Source organism: Canis lupus, chromosome 32 (assembly GCF_048164855.1).
Source record: "Canis lupus baileyi chromosome 32, mCanLup2.hap1, whole genome shotgun sequence".
Lineage (NCBI taxonomy): Eukaryota > Metazoa > Chordata > Mammalia > Carnivora > Canidae > Canis > Canis lupus.
In genome coordinates this window covers 14,947,951-14,965,738 of record NC_132869.1, presented here as the reverse complement: position 1 = coordinate 14,965,738, position 17,788 = coordinate 14,947,951, and the positions used below count along the sequence as shown (strand labels likewise).

Sequence of the window (17,788 nt, the reverse complement as noted above, 5' to 3'; positions counted from 1 at the left end):
AAGTGCCCATATACGCCACCCATGAGCACAGCCACATGAGTCTGAAATGATACCATCAGAAGTTCATTCTCTTGTTTTCTCTCACAGAATATGTTTTGTAACATCAAAACTGGGAGAGATCACGTATTATGTGCACTTGTTCTAGGGTGCCAGTAACTTGTCAGGAGGAGGCTGGCGAGGTGGCCCTGAGAGCATGGGAAGGCCCTTATGAGGCTCCTGAGCTCACTGCACACCACTGCCAGGTCAGCGCCATCCTTTGGAGAAGGACATCTAGCACTTACATTCAAGTTAAGCACAAAAGAGAGGAGGGGCTATCAGAGGGGGGTAAGGCAGCAGGGGGCAGGAGGAAGTGGACAGAATCCCCAGGACTCCAGGGCCCTGCCTGTGAGGACGATGGCAGTGGAGGCAATGAGCCGATGGAAGTCCACGGCGGCGTCGAAGGGCACGTAGCGGTTGAGGAAGGTCTCTCGCAGGAAGGTGATGAGGTTGCGGCACATGGTGAGCAGGATGTAGGAGAACATGAAGGAGATGCTGGCGGCTGTGCCCCGGGACAGGATGATGCCCACACGGGTGGTGTCCGTGATGCCCATGTGGTGAGCCCCAAAGGCATAGTCTGTTGGGGAGCCCACATAGGTAAGAGGGGAGCAGTGCAGAGGAGACAAGGCCTCTGAGGCAGATCAAGTGCACGTCCCGGCTGCCACCCCTCAAGCAGGACTTCCCCGCAGCCTCCATTCCAGCAGGCCCCATGTACCCATGGGAGCCCCAACTTCAGGGCTGCCCCCACTCACAGTAGGCCCGCTCCAGGAAAAGGCCCCCAGTGATGGCATAGAACACAGCCACACAGCCAATGTGGCGTCGGTAGTTCTCGATGAAGCGCTTGAACTGCTGCAAGGTCTGGTGGCGGCGGCTGCGTTGGAACTTCTCCCGTTGAGCCTCCGTGAACAGCAGGGGCTGGAATGATGTTACCCTGGGAGGCAAGAAGTCTTGGCTCTGGCTACGGACCCACCGCTAGTGCAACCCACCTCCCTAGAGCAGAGAAAGGGCATCAAGTTGCTGAAGCCAAGCAGGGTTCAGACCCAAGGCTATCCCATACTCCTCAAGCAGACTGGGACTGGCATCAGACAGCGTTGCAAGGGCTCACTTGGTCAGTTCATCCCAGGGGATGCACTCCCTCTAGCCCAGTTCCCACTCACACTCAAGATGGCCCTCTCCCTTCCCAGTCTGCAACTCCCCATTCTTGCTCTGGTCTCACCTTTTACTGGAAGCTCAGAAGACACCCACCTCTGGGAAGTCTTCCTTGACTTCCCAGGCAGAGTGTGAGCACTTCCTTGAGCTCTGAGGCCTCCTGCTCTTACCACTATTACAACATTCATCAGTGGGACATTGTAATAATGATCAATATACCAGACCATCTTGTAGGCTGTGATCTTCTCGGGCACGAACTATTCATCCTTCCTGCACCCCTGCATGCTAAAGGGATGGATGAACTGCCCGGGCTTAAGGAGAGGAGTGGGCGTACTTCTTGCCAAACCTCCGACGAATCTCCTGGGGAGGGTCTGTGTCCACGGGGCACTGCAGTCTCTGTGGTGTCCACTCCACCTCAGTGTTGCTGTGGGGACAGCGAGCACTCACTCTGGGGGAGGGACTAGGACAAGAAGGAGAGGACTTTGGCCACCTAAGGCACTTGATCCTCTACTGTCCCCAGTCTGCCTTCAGGCAGACTCTGCTGAGGAAGGGTCAGAGCTCTCAGGCAGGGAACAGCAGGATTCCCACAGTTCCCTAGAGAGAAAAGGAGTTACATCCTGGGGGGTCCCAGCCAAGGAAACGCATCCAGCTCTGCCCTTGACCAGGGCACCTGACCCTGGCAGCAGGAGAGCACTGAAATCCAGCAGGCTCTCTGCTCCTTATTTATTTATTTATTTGTTTGTTTGTTTGTTTGTTTATTTATTTATTTATTTATTTATTTATTTATTTATTTATTTATTTTCTCTGCTCCTCTTGATGCAGGGCTGTGTCTGCCTGGAGTAAGGAGCACTGTTTTCTAATTTGCATGAAGGCACTACATAGGCTAGAAGGGCCCCTGATTTTAGGCATTCTGGGGAGAGAAAAGGCAAGCCCCCCAACCACAGCCCTCCCTCTACCACTCCCAGATGAGAGGACTCACCAGATCTTTTCCTGGCTAATGTAGGAGGCTCGCCGGCATAGGTCTTTGATGACTTCAGGTACTTCCACCCCTGTAACACAGACCTGATCTTGGGAACAGCTCAGGGCCCAGAGCCCAGGAAGACCTGGCACTCATCCTATGTCCATACTGTAGAGGCTCCTTGGCCGGTACCCTTGCCTTCAGGTGCCCAGCCTCAAGCTGTGGCCCCAGTGGGAGCTAGACCCAGCCATGAGTGGGCAGGGAGGCCTGAAACAGTTAGCCAGGCAGTGTCCCCTGGATGTGTGTCCACCTGCAGCTCCACTCCTGGGACTGGAATCAGGCTAATGGGGTAGAGTTCAGAAACTGTAAGCAACCTGCCTGCTAAGACCATTCTGCTACAAAAACCCCTGCTGAACCCTCCAGCTTAAAACCTCCTGGGAATTAAATGTAGATCTAGGTGGCATATATGGAGACATGGAGATCACCATAAAATGCTTTCTACCTTCCTGTGTTTACAAATGTTCATAATAAAATGTTGGGGGGAAAGTAGTACTCAAAGCTACCCTTCTACATAATGCTTGCTCCCCCAGCCTGTCCTCGCCTCCAGGGACTGAATGTCCCTGGGACTGTGGCCTGGGCTCACGTCCTGGCACCTGTCCCTATTCTGCCCTCAGGCCCAGGTGCCTACTGCCCCAGCTACCTAGGAAAAGTGAGAAGATGAAGAATCAGGAGGGCTGGCTCTGCACTCTACCAGCTCCCCTCCAGCCCTAGACAGGGGAAGCCATGACCAGAGTGCAGCTGGGTCTTACCCAGCTCACCCTTCTCCATCTGGGCTGCTCAGCTCCCTGAAGTGCTCATAATCTGGAGAGGCTGGGTTTGGTCTCAACATGCTCCAGTGAGAAACTGTGAAGGTGCAGCACCAGCTCAGAGTAGGCCATGGAGGGTCCTGCTACCTGCCCCTCCTACCCTGGCTTTAGCCCCTACCTACCCGAGGTGGACACAGATGGGACAGGAAGTAGGGGTAAGGACAACAGATGTGGGTCTCCGTGCACTAAAGCAAACTTTAACTGAGCACTCAGCCAAGGGATATAAAGGCAAACAAAACCAGAGCACCCCTCCACCACCACCAGACACCCCAGCTCAGGCAAATATGGCCTGGAGAGGACTGTAACAAAGAGACACTGTTGTGTCCCCCCACCCCCACCCCCATCCTGGGCACCCTGCACATGGCCCTTTGAGAGAGAGAGCCAGGAGAAGCAAAATTCTGTGTGCTGTCCCCCTCCCCACCCCAACCCTGCCCAGCCCCGGGACAAAGCTGCACTGTGGGCCCTAGGCACTGTCGCTTTCCTAAGCCACTTCCTCCATTAAAAAAAAAAAAAAAAGAAAAATATGTATATATGTGTATTTATAAAAGATAGATATTTTTTACAATCATGTTGGTTATACAGAAGAATATAATCCAGCCTGGATAAATCATCCCTTGTTTATTATTGTTATATTCATTCTTCAGATTTTAAGAGAATCTTAAAATTGATTAAAATATCTCTGTGGGCTCCTAAGAGGATGTGGGCCTTATACGCTGTGGATAATGGATAAGTCAGTCAGTCCCAAGGCCAGGCTGTCCCACCTCTGACGCAGAGCTGCGTGAATCGGAGCTCACTGTCATGATCCCGCAGCATGAAGTGGAAGTCCTCCCACGTCAGTTCCTCCTTGTCCTGGAAGCCTGACTCCCGGAACATGGACTCTACCACCTCAGTCAGCTGAGCCTTGGACAGACAGTTGTTGGAGATCTCGATGAAGGACCTGGGGTCAGGGGAGGGAAACCATTAGGCCCTGAAAAGAAGCCTGAGGCCTAGGCAGGAGGACCTCCTGATCATCCCACCAGGCCTTCAGAGACCACATGGAAGGGCTCCAACTGGCCAAATTCCAAGCCCCCTCCTAGTTGTGACAGTCTTTGGCTATATAGATGAGGAGGAGGAGGCCCCTGATCTTTACTCTCCTGCTCCCACCTTCATGCCCTACTTCTTACCCCCAGTAGTCCCTGCTCCGGCCTACTCTTCTGGCCATCCCACAGGACCAACCTCAGCATCCTGATGAACTCATCCTTGGAAATGAGACCATTCCCATCAAAGTCATACATGCGGAACATAAGGCGAGACTTCTCCTCAGGAGAACCTGGGAGAAGGAGGACCCTGTGAGACCCCAACCTACCTGCCTAACCCCAAGCTGACCAGAAGGGACCTCACATGAGTGTGACCCAACTGCTGAGCACAACAAGGAGTCGCTCTCCTTGCTGATCTCTATCTAGGTGCTCCCAGCTGTCTGCCATGGCTGGAGACCTGGCCCCAGCACTTCCCCATCTCCAACAGATCAGCTACCCTCCAGCCGCAGTCTCTAGCTCCTTCCATCTTCTCCTACCTGGATGATCACTCCCTTCTCCCGCTACCTTTCATGAAGACCACCAGGATGTCCAGAAACTCCCGGAAGGACAGGTAGCCATTGCCATCTTTGTCAGCCAGAGAGAACATGGACTCCACAAACATGTCCTGGGGCTTAAGGCCCAGGGACTCGGCAAACTCAGCTCTGCTCAGCTCGCAAGTCAGGGCCTCCTGTACCTTCTGGGATGAGTCCAGAGGCAGGGTCCCTGCATCTGCCTGGTCGATGTCCAGCACCTGCACTCGGGCAGCAGCAGAGGGAGGGAGAGAGGAGACAAGGTTTCCTTGAATTGAAGTCCAGTTGAAGCTTATAGGACAGATACCACCTTTTCCAGATAGCTGCCGAGCACCCTGTCCCCTAAGCACTACCCTATGACCTGCAGGTGGTCCCTGAGGCCATTTGTTCTACAGAGCCCCGGCCCTCTGTGTTAACTGATTGGACCGGGGATGCACAATTGACCCAGGCAGATTATCTGGAACTGGGACTGACAGGTCCCAGGTCTGTCTTGATCTGAGCACAAGAAAGCTCAGAAGTTGTGGGCCACCCTGTTCTTCCAAGTGCTCAGAGACACAGATGGAGGGAAGTAAACACACAGAGAAAATGAGGCCGGGTAAGAGAGAGATTTGACCTTGCTTGCTGGCATCTTTCCTTTCCCTAGCCCCTTCTAGGCCAAGTCATAGTCCTCCCTTTGGAATTCCTGAGAATTCCATCACCGTATCCTCAGAGTCAACTGACCCTTCGTCATTGCTAGCTTGCTCTTACACCCCAAGGAGTTTTGACTGAGAAAAACCCCAGCTGAGTGGAGAAAAAGTTGGGCATGGGAAAGGGGAACTCTCACGGTGGGCTACCTTCAGGTAGTGAGGGAAGCAGGCAGGCCCCAGGCTATAACACCTATATTTCCTGCCTTTTAACTGGGAGCCCCCAGTCCAGGGCTGGTTATGGTTTCATGAGGCAAACCTTGTTACTTCAAACAAGGAGCTTTAGTGGAAAGAGCCTGGGGCTGGAGGCAAAAGACCTGCGTTCCTGTCCCAGCTCTGCCATCCACTTGCTGTGTGACCACAGGCAAATCTCTCCAGTTGTCTGACATTCATTTTCTTACATGCCCTACTTATCTCACAGGGCTATTGTGAGAATTCAACAGGAGACATTGTATGGAGAATGTTTTGAAACCTGGAAGTGCTGTGCAGGTAGAGAGGATTGGCAGCCACCCCCAGGACACAGCAGCAAACCATCTCACCCCCAGCAACAAGGAGTCCCCGTAGCCCTGATGGGTCCTGAAATGAGTAGAGGTGCTCCAGTCCCGCCTGGGCCCTGGCAGTGAATCTCCTCACCTATGGGTCCTTCCATTCTAGAGCATACTCATGTTCAACTGGTTTGGGAAGTAAATGACAAAAGTCATGTGCTTGGCACATAGTAAATGACCACTAAATGGTTGCTTCCCTCATGAAATCTTCTCCCCAGCTTGCCAACCCTGCTCCTTCTTCTCAAACTTTTTTTTTTTTTTTTTTTTTTTTTTGTCCTTATACTGGGCACCTCTGCTCCTTTCCTCTGAGCTAAAAATTTTCCACCTTTTTTTAAGTCCTCACCAAATCTGACCCAAACTATGATCCTCCACCAGCCTGAACTCCTACACTGCCAGCTCCTGGATCAGTTCTGTAGCCATCATTTTTGGCCAGTTATCTTCCTTTCTGGGTAGGTTCCATTTTCCCAGAAGGATGACAAAGGTCTTAAGTGGGGCCCATGATGTATTGATCTTACCTCTACCAAGCTTCTCCTCTCTACCCTTCTACACCCAGACTGCTTTATTTTTGTGCCAGATATGGATGCAAGTCCTTGCATTTCTCTTCATGGCTTGTTTCCCCACATCCTCTCAGTAGTTCTCAAAAGTCTGCAAGGTGTGCATTAATACCCCACAGAGGCCTCTGGCAGCTACACTGTGCCAAGGAGGGCGGACCAAGGGCTCTCACTGCCCCCACACTGCCCTTCTCGTCCTGGGTTTCTGCAGCCTTCTGGCCAGGGTGAGTTAAGTGAAGGTAGAAAGCCTGGATAGCCCTGGGGAGAGAGCTGAGTGACACATGCATTTAAGCTCCTGATGCGGCCTCCCTGGAGTCACACAGGTGGGCACCAGAGCATTTCCTTACAGAAAGGCCAGGCAATTGGGTCAAAACCTCAGTAGACCTGATTATTAGTGTTAGGCCATCTGCAGATAAGGGCACCACCATAGGCAGACATGCAGGGACAGACCTCACCCTACCTACACACCTGGGAGAAAAGGTGCCTGAAAAAGGTCTCCAGGAGATGGCTCCTCTGCTGTCGTGTCACAGCTGTCCTCATCAGTTCCTGCTCCCGCAGCTCCCACTCCTGGAACTTCAGTCCGCTCTCCTTCAGGGCCCCCCGAAGGTTTTCCACCAGCACCTGCCGCTCTTCCTCCAGGTTAAACAGCAGCACCTACAGAGAGGTGACAGGGAGAGCAACCACTTCTCAATGCCTCCTGAGGCCAGGAGCTTTGTGTGAGTTTTGTCAGGGGCCCCTTGAAACAGCACCCTTGTAAAAGGGATTTACTGTTACGGCCTGGGCTCAGTGGGGTTCAGGCTTGCTTATAGGCACAGAGATGGCATGCCAAGACTCATGTCTGAAGCAATCCTTCCTTCTCTGTTCATGCTGGAGAAGAGAGGGGAAGGGAGGGAGGACACATGACAGAGGGCACCGGGAGCCAGCTAGTCAGAGCTGAAGATCAGCCTCTGATTGAGTTATCCTCCAAAATCTCTAACAATTCCCTGGATCCTAAAATCAGGGGGCCTGGCTTCTTCCCAGGACTCCCAGCTAGGATCCACTGGTGCATCCTTACAAAGGGAGGAGGAGGACAGTGCAAGAAGAAGAAGGCACTGTGGAGATCATGTCACCCCATAGGCCCAAAGCAGGACAAACATGTTCAAGGTTCTCTCTGCATCAAGGACTACAGCCAGGGACTAGAAGAAACTAGCAGAAACTCTGCTTGATTTGGTGCTCCTTCCCCTCCTTGGAGGAATGGGACCAGCTGCAACATACCAGGTCATACTCCTTGGGGATCTTGAGCAGCAGGGCCCGGCGTCCGCGGTTGCCAGATAGGATGAGGTTGACCTGCTGGGGGGGCCGTAGCTGGATGGTGCGGAGCACAGACAGCCTGCCATCCACCACACAGATCTGCCCAGGCTGCAGGTGCACGAGCACAGGCCGACAAGGCTCCTTGTGGCCCTGCCATTCCAATGCTGGAAAGATAGGACTGGGTCAGCCAGGGCAAGGATGAAGGAGGCCGGCTTAGGACTGGAGTCAGGTCAAGGCCTCCAAAGCTCCTCACCCCTTCTTGGGTAGTGAGGGTCATCCTCTGCCCAGCGGTTCTCCTGTGCCTCTAGCCTACGTGAAGAATGACTACCATTTCCTTAGTGTTTACTACGTGCCCAATACTGTACCAAGTGCTTTGCATGAACAAGTTAATTTAATATTAATAAACCTGTGAGGTAAATGCTAGTATTATTCCTGTTTTACAGGTAAGGAAAAAATGGTTTAGAGAGATTAAAAAATCTGCCCAAGGCCCAAAAGCCCAAGAGGTGAAACCAAGATTCCAATCCTCCATCAGTGTGACTCTAGACCTTCATTAATTATGTCACTGTTGCTGAACTTCCAGTACAAGATGCCACAAAGCATCCTTTCCCAAGGATTCTAGAGAATCATATTAAGCCTCTAAAGTGTAGTCAGGGTCCTGTGGCTCTTCCCCATAAGTCTACCACATCCTCTTTATTTGGGACCTTTGGGAGGATTTTTTTTTTTTTTAAGATTTGTATTTATTTCAGAGAGAGATGGCATGAGAGGGGAGAGGGGCAGAGGGGGTAAGCAGACTCCTTGTTGAGCAGAGAGCCTGAAGGAAGGAGGCTTGAGGCTCATCCCAGGACCCTGGGTTTAGGACCTGAGTCAAAGGCAGACGCTTAACTGACTAAGCCACCCAGGTGCCCCCGTTGAGAGGATCTAAGGAGGGTGGAGGACCTCAGGTCCAACGACTACCTGATGCCTCCACAGCTCTTCCCACCTGCCCTGAGCTGCTTGGGGGCCTAGTAAGGGAAGGCCTTTTCCATAGGCTGCTGAGGTGGGGGTGGGGGGCTGCAGCCCAGGCATGTCCTCCCTCTCACCACCCTGGCCAGCTCCAGGCCTACCTTCCATGCCCCCAACGAGCTTCTCAGACATGACGCTTTTGCGGTCCTGGCCCTGGAGCTTCTTGAAATTTTTCTTTCGGAGCCGGGCAACAATCCAGGCACTAAGCAGGCTCACTGAGAGGGCAGAGGCAGTAGGATGCTCAGAGGAAGGGTGGGAGTCTGGGGAGATCAGTGGCCTCCTTCCTTGGCAAGACCCCCTGCCTTCCCCACTTCCTAGGTGGGCTCATTCAATTGTCTCAGATTGTGAAGCTCCCTGGTAGGGGGGTGGAGGAGGGAGCCTTTGTGTATCATCTAAGATGTCTGCAGCACTGTCAGCACAGCCTCCCCTGCTTCCACCACTCAGGTCCCTTCCCAGCCAGAGACTAAGGCCAGAGTCCTTGTGCTGATACTGAACCCACTCTGCCATGCTTGCTGGTGGACTCACACACAGCCATGACAAAGTCTAAGTCTCAAACCTTTGCCCCAGCTAGTTCTCAACTGGTTCTCAAGCAGGGTTTGCCTCTAACAGTTTCCCAGGCCCAGGTTTCTGCAGATAACTGTGAAATACAGATACCCTGTGGCTCCTGACCAATCTGGGCCTTAGAGGGACCCCAGGAGAACAGGAAGGCAATTTTCCCTGGAGTTAACTTAGCTACAGGTCAGACACTTCTCATGTCCCCTCCTGCTCTGAGGTTTTCTTCATGTGCCCAAATAGAATCCTGCATAGTCTGTATTAATGAAACCACCCCACTGCCATCCCTCAGAGTACACATTCCACCCAACCCCACCCTGCCCATCACTTTTACCGAGGGGGAAGCAGCAGAGAGTCCCAATGGTGACTCCAAAGCCAAATCCACTGCCTTCAAAATAGTCCTGCATGGTGGAGGGAGCACAGGCTGGCAAGCCCTGAGTGCTGAGCTGTCTTGGCTGTGGGCAGGGGTCTCCTGGGGAGGAAGAGGAAGCAGGAGTCCTGGGGTGGGGGTGTGCTGAGCCAAAGGCTCTGGCACCGAATCACTGAGAAGGTTAGTGTGGCAGAAAGGGTGGGGGGGAGGTGCTCTCAGTAGCAGAGGGGGTGGGAGCTGCTTACCCCTGTCATTATACCAAGAATGTGGTGTTTGCCTACTTGGGTTACCTCAGCCTCTGTCTCCCTCACATGCACATATGTACACACACACACACACACACACACACAGCCCTTCCCCTGTCACTGCTGTGGGATAAGGATATCCTCACTGCACTACGCCTTCCTGATATCACACCCACCCAGGCTTAGCCCAGCCCATGGAGCCTTCTCCTTAGGTCTCTTGAGTTTCAGTCTTGCCCTCACATGGATACCTCCTGGGGTTGTGCAGAAGGGGACCTACACAGACACCTGTGGTCGGTCACCTTGTGCCCAGAACCAAAGTTTCTAAGGGCAGAACCATAGCTCACTGCCTCCTTGGAATCTACTGCCCAGCTGCACCTGAACCAGGCCCACGGCTGAGGAGGGATGAGACACCAGACCCCAGACCCCTCCAAGTACCCCCTGGCTACTCACCCATATGCCAGAAGAAGACATTGGGCTGCAGGGTACTAGGGTTCATGTTGGTGACAGCCACTAGAACATCCCGTAGGGAAGTATTTCTGATCTCTGCGATTTCTTCCTCAGAGAACAGCCTGGGGTGGGATAGGTAGGGAGCTGTTGCATTGGGAGACAGATGCCTGCTCTGGCCCAGGGACCCAGATGAGGAAAGAGACCCAGAGAGGCTGAGGAGTGGGTGAGTCCAGCTGAATCAAGGGCCCACAGGGCTGCTGACATTACATGCAGAGGTCCTGGAGCTCAGGCCAAGGTGGAGTCTGAGGAAGGGGGCCAGCCAGGCCTTACCCATTCCTGGTATTCTCAAACCAGTAGCGGTCGCCATCCCGCAGCCTCACAAACTGGTTGAGGACGATGGCACTGAAGAGGGGTCCGGGGTCCCCATGGCTCTCCAGGAGCCCCCCGGGGAGCAGCTCTAGCTGGGATAGGTCCTGGTTGTACAGGGCAGCTGTGGCCTCCAGCACCTGAGGCCAAGAAGGGACAGGAGTGAGTGCAAGGACCTGGCACTTGCCCTGGGGCAAAGAGGTAGTTCCCAGGGATCAGCCCCAGGGATGATAATAATAAATGACAGCAACGAGCACTCACTTATTATGCCCCAGGCACTGCTCTGTGTGCTTTACATAAGTTAACTCGGTTACGGGAACTCACTCACAGATTCGGCTGCCTATTTTCTAAAGTTGGAATAAAACAGGCAGCCAGTTCCCTATGTGGCTTGTTCTCAAAAAGGTATGAAAGTTAAGGGTCAAAATTCAGTACAAAAGTTGGAAGGCTAGAATGATGTGTTAGAAAAGGTTTCTATTATTGAAAGTGAAAAAAGTTTTTAAAAATCCAATCCCGGGATCCCTGGGTGGCGCAGCGGTTTGGCGCCTGCCTTTGGCCCGGGGCGTGATCCTGGAGACCCGGGATGGAATCCCACGTCGGGCTCCCGGTGCATGGAGCCTACTTCTCTCTCTGCCTATGTCTCTGCCTCTCTCTCTCTCTCTCTCTTTGTGTGACTATCATAAATAAATAAAAATTAAAAAAAAAATCCAATCCCTGCATATACATTGCCTTTTGGAGACAGACTTCAACATTATATGAGCAGCATTTTCTATCTGACCTTTACTTTAGTTCTTTTTTCTGCAATCCAAATAAACATTTGCCCAGCTTAATTCCAGTGAGGCCCAGTTAAGCTAAATATTTGCTACTTTTGGTACTCCTGGTGATTCCTATCTTTATATTGATTTTATAAAGTTTACAAGCCCCATGTGCATATTGCTTCTTCCACGGTCTTTTCAATTCTCCACTTTCCAACAATCTTATAAAATAGTAAGGACGAAAGTAATAAAACAAGCATGCAATTGTAGAAACACCACTGTGCTAAGATGGTGAGGCCACAAAAACTGGTCTGTTGGCTGCAGACAATGCCACCTGCCCAGGCAATAGCTCAGGGTGTGACAGTTGACTCCCCAAAGGCAGCTTGAGTAGCAGTATATAAAAAAGTACAGCTTGTTCCTGGGTTGAGGACCTTCTACACTTGCTCAGATGGGATGTTAGAAAGAGTAAATGAGATAATGCCTATTAAGTGCCTGGCATGCAAGAGATGTTCAACAAACATTTGCTAGATTGCACAGTCACAAATTCTAATGCCAAATATTGCTAGTCTGGGACCCTCCATCCTGGTGTATGATACTAGGAAAAGCCACCTGGGTAAGTCCCATCCCTCTCACCAGGGACTTGTCTCTTGTTTGTGTCTCACTGCCTCCCTTCCATGTCTCAGGCCAATGTGCCCTGACCCTCCCCCCTGACGTCTGGGTCCCAACCCCTCCTTACGGTGTGGTTGTTCTGGGAGAGTGCAGGGTTGATGTCCTGCCATCTGGTAATGGGAGGCAGACCCAGTGCTGCCCTGGCCTTGGTATAAGAGGGCAGGCCCAGATCGCGGCCCCTCTGTAGACAGCCAGCCACGTGGTCTGTACGGGAAAACTTCAGGGACCCAGGCCAGAAATCTGGGGATGAAAGAGCAGAGAGTCTGAGGTTGCCCAGGGCCACCATAGCTCCATTAGCTCAGGACCCAGGCTTCGAACATCTCCAGGGGGCCCAGAATCACACAGAGGAAACCATGGTCAACAGTTCTCTCAGCAGTGAAAGAAGGAAGGCTCCCAGGCCCAGGCATTCCTCCCAGCCTGGAGCAGGAGCTCCAGCAGAAACCCCACCCAGGGGCCACTCTGTAGGGACAGCTTCAGCTTCACCTAGCACATCCTCAACCACCACATGGTCCTCTCGCTCAGCGATCTGGGAGGCCATGCCTAGCAGTAGCGCGTCCACATCTTCAGCTCTTCGTAGGTTTGGATGCTTTGAGAACAGGGAGAGAAAATGGAACTGGAGGTTGAGCAGTCAGGCTCTCTCCATACCCACAGTCCATATCCTGGCCCACCCAGTACTGATATTTGCTCTGAAACCAGTAGGCCATCCCTCCTTCATAGGTTGATTCCCTCCTTAAGGTGAGTGATGTCCCTATCTGAAGCTCATGCTGCTGCGAGACAGGTCACCACAAACACAAGGGATCTAAATCTTTACTTCTATTTTAAGAGACTTGACAGTATGATTGACAAAGGCACTAGAACATGTAGGTCTTGGTCCTTGCTCTGTTAGCGAACAGCTGTGTAACTATGGGCAAGTCACAGGACCTCTCTGAACTTGGTGCCCTTCCCTTAATGAAAAGAGCATTAGGGATAAAATTAAATTAAGTTAAATTAAAATAATTAAGAGGACACCGAGGTCTTTTTCAATTCAGCACTATGACTCTGATTCTGCGCATTCCTGTTCTTCCTTTCCCTCCCATCTCTCTTTACCTCTTTTCTCCTCTTATGAACACTCTACATCAAGTATTGATTTTGCTTTAAATTATTTGTCAATGGGATGCCTGGGTGGCTCAGCAGTTGAGCATCTGCCTTTGGCTCAGGATGTGATCCTGGGGTCCTGGTATTAAGTCCCGCATCAGGCTCCCCACCAGAAGCCTGCTTCTCCCTCTGCCTATCTCTCTGTGTCTCTCATGGATAAATAAATAAAATCTTAAAAAAAAAAAAGGTATTTAGAAAAATTATTTGTCAACACTCTTCACCCACACTGGCCAGGTTTGGATGGAACAGATTATCCCTGATAATGTCAGAATTCTTACCTCCTTCCAACATACACATTCACACACTGCCTTAGGTATGTCTAATTGGGACATTTCTTTTGGGGGTACTCCAAGGCCTACAGGGGACCCAGAGCTGTCAAGGGAGAAGAAAAACCTAGAACCACATTTGCATATAGGGCTCACTGTCCGTCACATAGCCCTGAGGTCAGGGTGGAGGACTGACTTTTGAGCATGCATATAGCTAGCTGCCTTGGCCCTGCTGCCAACCTTCATCACATACCTGACACTCATACACAGAAGTGCATGTGCACACACACGCTACACACATACACCCACCCACATACTGACCTTTCGACTCCAGTAGCTATTGCAGACCCGGAGAGCTCTGGAGATACTTGAGTTCCTATTGATGACCTCTTGGAAGTGACAACTGGCATTTCTGAAATGCAAGTAGAAAGGGAGTGATGACTGAGGCCATGGGGTCCTAAAGTCAGGCAACAGCTCTGGTCTCCAAGACTATATATAGCCAGGAGCCAGGTCATTGTAAACATCTAAAAATGTACCCAAAGCATGCACATGCCTCACCTCCCTCTGTCTCTTTCTCCATCTCACTGTCTATACATATATTACTCAAAAGCATGAGGCTCCGTTTAGAGTACCATTTCTTTCCTGATTCCCAAAGAGAGAGTTTATACATTATATATATAACATATATATGTAAGTTAAAACATTTTAAAAGGATTTTAATCATTGTTTTGAAATTACTTGTCTATGGAAAAGTCAATTGTTATGATTTCTGTGGTTCTCATCAGGCATATCTAAAAATTGTTCCCGAGTAAGAAAATCTAACCTATGAATTGTTTTTAAATTATAACACAATTGTGAAAAGAAATGGCATTTTTGTTCCATATACATTTAATTAAATATGTGTTTTTTAGTTTAAAGTTCCCTTTTCATTATTTTGGAGTCAAAATGTATCTTCAGCTCTCACACATTTCTATTGTAATTCCCTCCAAAGGCTTGCAAGCCCCAGGTCCTGTGCCTATAGCTAAAAATGTCCCTTGTGTAGTGTCAAGACCTAATGTTCAGATGAGCAGGCTTTGTAACTCACCCTCTGAGCCTAAATTAGCCTGTGTTTAATTGGGGGGTTAACATACACCAGCTATAGGGAAATGGACATAAAGTGCTTAAAAACCACACTGATGTCTTTTTAAAACACTGTTCTCCCCACTACCACCACCACCCAAGTTCACTGTTCCCTTGGGAAATGAGCACACTTCAGACTGATAATCCTTTCCTGAGGGCTCTAAAGAGCAGATTTTTCTCAAATGACATCCCCACTCCCCCCAACACACCAACATTTACCCTTTGCGCTCACCTCATGTAAATGCCAGGAGGCACCATGGTGGAGAAGAACTGCTCAGAGGCCACCAGGAACTCTGGGGAGATGCTGGGGTCCAGGAAAGGGTTATATCCTGGGGGAAGGCGAGAGGAGAGGGGATAGGAACATTTAGCCCTTCACTGCCCAGCCTCCTTCCCCACCCCCTGCTGCCTCCCTCCAAAATACTGCTAGCTCTCCCATTCTTCCTCCTCAACCCTTCACCTGCATACTTCACTGGTGCTCGCTGCAGGAAGCTGGGCAGCCACTCATAGAGAGCAATGTTCTGAGGGTCAAGAGAGGGCAAAAGGGAGGCAAGTGCTGGAGCAGTCCCGCTGGAGGGACCTGAGCCCAGGGAAGCCTTAGGTGGGAGATGAGGGCCAGGCAGGGGCAGTCAGTCATAAGGGAGGCAAGTCAAACGGGACAGGTGTGGAGGCCTGTCCCCCACTAGGAACACGGGATGGGAGCAGGGACCACTAGCTAAGAAGCACAGCCAAGTCTCCTGTATAACAGCCCTTTGCCTGCCCCTCCTCCTTGGGGTCCATTCCCAGATGCTAGCTCCAGTTCTGGGGAGCAGCGTCCTCCTGGAAAGGGGCGTTTCTGGGGGCTGCTCATGCGAGGAACGAGGGCTCCGCGGGGCACGGTGGGGGTGGGGGGGTGGGGGGCAGGAGGGGCACGAGGGGAGGGCGTGTGACGGACCTGGTAGGTGGCAATGACCCTCTTGCGCGCGTGCTGGAACAGCTCCTCGTCCCCCCAGTGCGGGTGCTGGCGGGCCAGCCGCTGCGCGCACAGGTTGTGGTAGCGGAACCACAGCAGGCCCAGCGCCTGCAGGAAGGGGTCGCGGTTCCCTCGCTCCGCCCCGAAGGCTGCACGCACGCAGGGCCAGGGCCGCAGGGAGGAGATGGGCGGCGGTGTGACCACGGGGAGTGCCCCGGCCGCCCCCGCCCCCGCCCCGGCCGCCCCCGCCCCCGCCCCCGGCCTCACCGTACAGGCCCCCGGGCCCGCGCTGGCCGCTGGCGGGGTCGGGCGCGCTCCACATGAGCAGGGGCGGTTGCGCGTTCCGGGGGAAGGCGGGGTCGGGCCCAGACGCCAGCTGCCCCCCGGAGAAGCTCCGCAGCGCGTCGCTCCAGGAGTGCGAGGAGCCGTAGATGGCGCTGCCGTCCAGCCAGCCCGTCACGGCGTTGGTCTGCGGGGGCACCGGGGGGCTGAGCCGCGCTGGCGGAGGCGGGTGTCCGCGGGCGAGGCTGTGGGAGGACCCGCACCCGGGAGCCCGCCTGCCTCGTCTCACCAGGTCCCGGGGGTTACTGGGGCTCTGTCCGCTCTCGGGGTCCCAGCGGCTCCTCTGGAAGGGGAGGACCACGTCCCCGCGCCCGTTGGGGTCGAACACCGGGTCCCCGGGCGGGATGCGGATGTTGAGGAACTCGGCTGGGCAGCCGGGTGTCTCCACGCTCACCAGGTCCGAGAGCACGTGGTAGCCTGTTGGCAAGAGAGGGTAGGGGGACACGGTGTGCTAGGCCAGCTGAGGGCCACTCTCCCTTCTGCATCAGTATCTAGCCCTCCTAGACTTCCCTTGAAGCTTCAAAAGACTCCTCAGCCGTTTAGAGTAAAGCCAAGTCTTGACCTCCTCCACCCTTCCTAATCCTTTGTTACACCCTGGTCCAAACTGTTTTCATTGCCAGTTTGGTCTTCTCCTTGGTAACTGGGAGGTGCCGGGTGAGTGTGCCTAGGCAGTCCTGCTGGGAGCACCTGCTCCAACATGCAGCTGGGAGCAGCCTGCCCAGAGAACCTGTCAGTCTCACTGCAACGCTGGACACTTAGAATCAAATGTAGACACATGGGTGGCCAGCAGGAGCCAAGCATTCCGACTGGGAGCCAACAACCCACAGTCACTGGGGTCACACCACCCACCCTAGCACCCCTATTTTGACACACACACCCACCAGCCCTCTAGCCAAAATCAGAACCCTGCCCTAAGACTGTCCTAGGAGTCACAGAAGCAAAAAGTGAGAATAGGTTCCCACCAAGAGTCCCTACCAGATTATTGTCATGCTCCTGCCTCTACCTGTACTTCCATCAACAGCTCAATGTGAGGCAAATTTATGCTTCCTCCATCCAGACTTTCTCCTTTTACTTTTTCTTCCCCAGAAAAAATACAAGACATGGCTTTCTTGACTTAAGGGAAGTCATGTTAGGCCCCAGACATCTTGTAATTTATGACTACTTGCCCAAAGTACATTCTTGAGTTATCTTTGCAGGATTTAAACCCCCTTGAGCACTCAGATATCAGATCAGTTAAAGACAGAGAATTGATGCCTACCTTTGCCAGCCCTTGTGTGACTTCCATCAATTAAGACCTGGACTCTGTCACTCTGAGATGACTTTTGCCTAAATTCTAGGCTGAATTCCCCATTGTACAAGTGCCTTTATGAATCTGTAAGTACCTTTAGCTTAAAACTTCCCCAATTTTGTTATTGGGGAAGACACTGCTTTGGGAAATATCTTACATGTTCCCCCTTACTTGTTCCAAATAAAACTCCTAATTCTTGGCTTAGTTGTGTCTTTTGGCTCAACACTCCCCAAGAGGCAAATCCAGTTTTGGGTAACAGTATCCCATCCCACTGCCTCCCTCTCCGTCTCTCACCCCCATCTCTAAGATCCTCCATAACTTCTCTCTCTCTCACTCCCTGACTCCCTGCCTCAGACATAGAGGTGTCCAGTGGACCCTACTGGCCTCCATCCCCCAGAGGTTGAGGCCCTCACCAAAGAAGACTCCTAGCACTGTTCGGTTTCGCAGGGAGGCCTGCCCTGCAGGGCCCCTCATGGCAGCGTTGCTAAGGTCTCTGGGGTTAGGCAGGTGAGGTTCTCCCAAGGGCTGGTACACACCATCTGCATAGCTGGCTGGAACCAGGCGCTGGAGCCGAGAGCCTGGGGTTAGAGGGGTAGGGACAAAGATTAATCCTCAGTGGGGCTC

General features: G+C 52.4%; 1 protein-coding gene across 11 annotated transcripts in view; it reads right to left on the bottom strand.

The window, feature by feature from the left end:
• Window positions 1–17,788, bottom strand: part of DUOX1 (dual oxidase 1) — a 31,934-nt gene that overhangs the window by 10,082 nt on the left and 4,064 nt on the right. For 10 of the 11 annotated variants that reach the window (XM_072808235.1, XM_072808232.1, XM_072808237.1 and 7 more), the window contains 22 exons: window positions 17,578–17,742; window positions 16,106–16,293; window positions 15,802–16,003; window positions 15,517–15,683; window positions 15,043–15,103; window positions 14,818–14,914; window positions 13,788–13,878; window positions 12,550–12,652; window positions 12,134–12,306; window positions 10,610–10,785; window positions 10,283–10,401; window positions 9,552–9,689; window positions 8,767–8,880; window positions 7,628–7,827; window positions 6,842–7,027; window positions 4,590–4,815; window positions 4,225–4,318; window positions 3,771–3,946; window positions 2,165–2,234; window positions 1,520–1,645; window positions 789–967; window positions 383–613 (listed from right to left, as the gene is read on the bottom strand). In XM_072808235.1, coding sequence (XP_072664336.1) covers window positions 383–613; window positions 789–967; window positions 1,520–1,645; window positions 2,165–2,234; window positions 3,771–3,946; window positions 4,225–4,318; window positions 4,590–4,815; window positions 6,842–7,027; window positions 7,628–7,827; window positions 8,767–8,880; window positions 9,552–9,689; window positions 10,283–10,401; window positions 10,610–10,785; window positions 12,134–12,306; window positions 12,550–12,652; window positions 13,788–13,878; window positions 14,818–14,914; window positions 15,043–15,103; window positions 15,517–15,683; window positions 15,802–16,003; window positions 16,106–16,293; window positions 17,578–17,742 — 3,282 coding nt within the window. The remainder of the gene's footprint in view (window positions 1–382; window positions 614–788; window positions 968–1,519; window positions 1,646–2,164; window positions 2,235–3,770; window positions 3,947–4,224; window positions 4,319–4,589; window positions 4,816–6,841; window positions 7,028–7,627; window positions 7,828–8,766; window positions 8,881–9,551; window positions 9,690–10,282; window positions 10,402–10,609; window positions 10,786–12,133; window positions 12,307–12,549; window positions 12,653–13,787; window positions 13,879–14,817; window positions 14,915–15,042; window positions 15,104–15,516; window positions 15,684–15,801; window positions 16,004–16,105; window positions 16,294–17,577; window positions 17,743–17,788) is intronic. The other variant, XM_072808242.1, reaches the window with a different exon arrangement.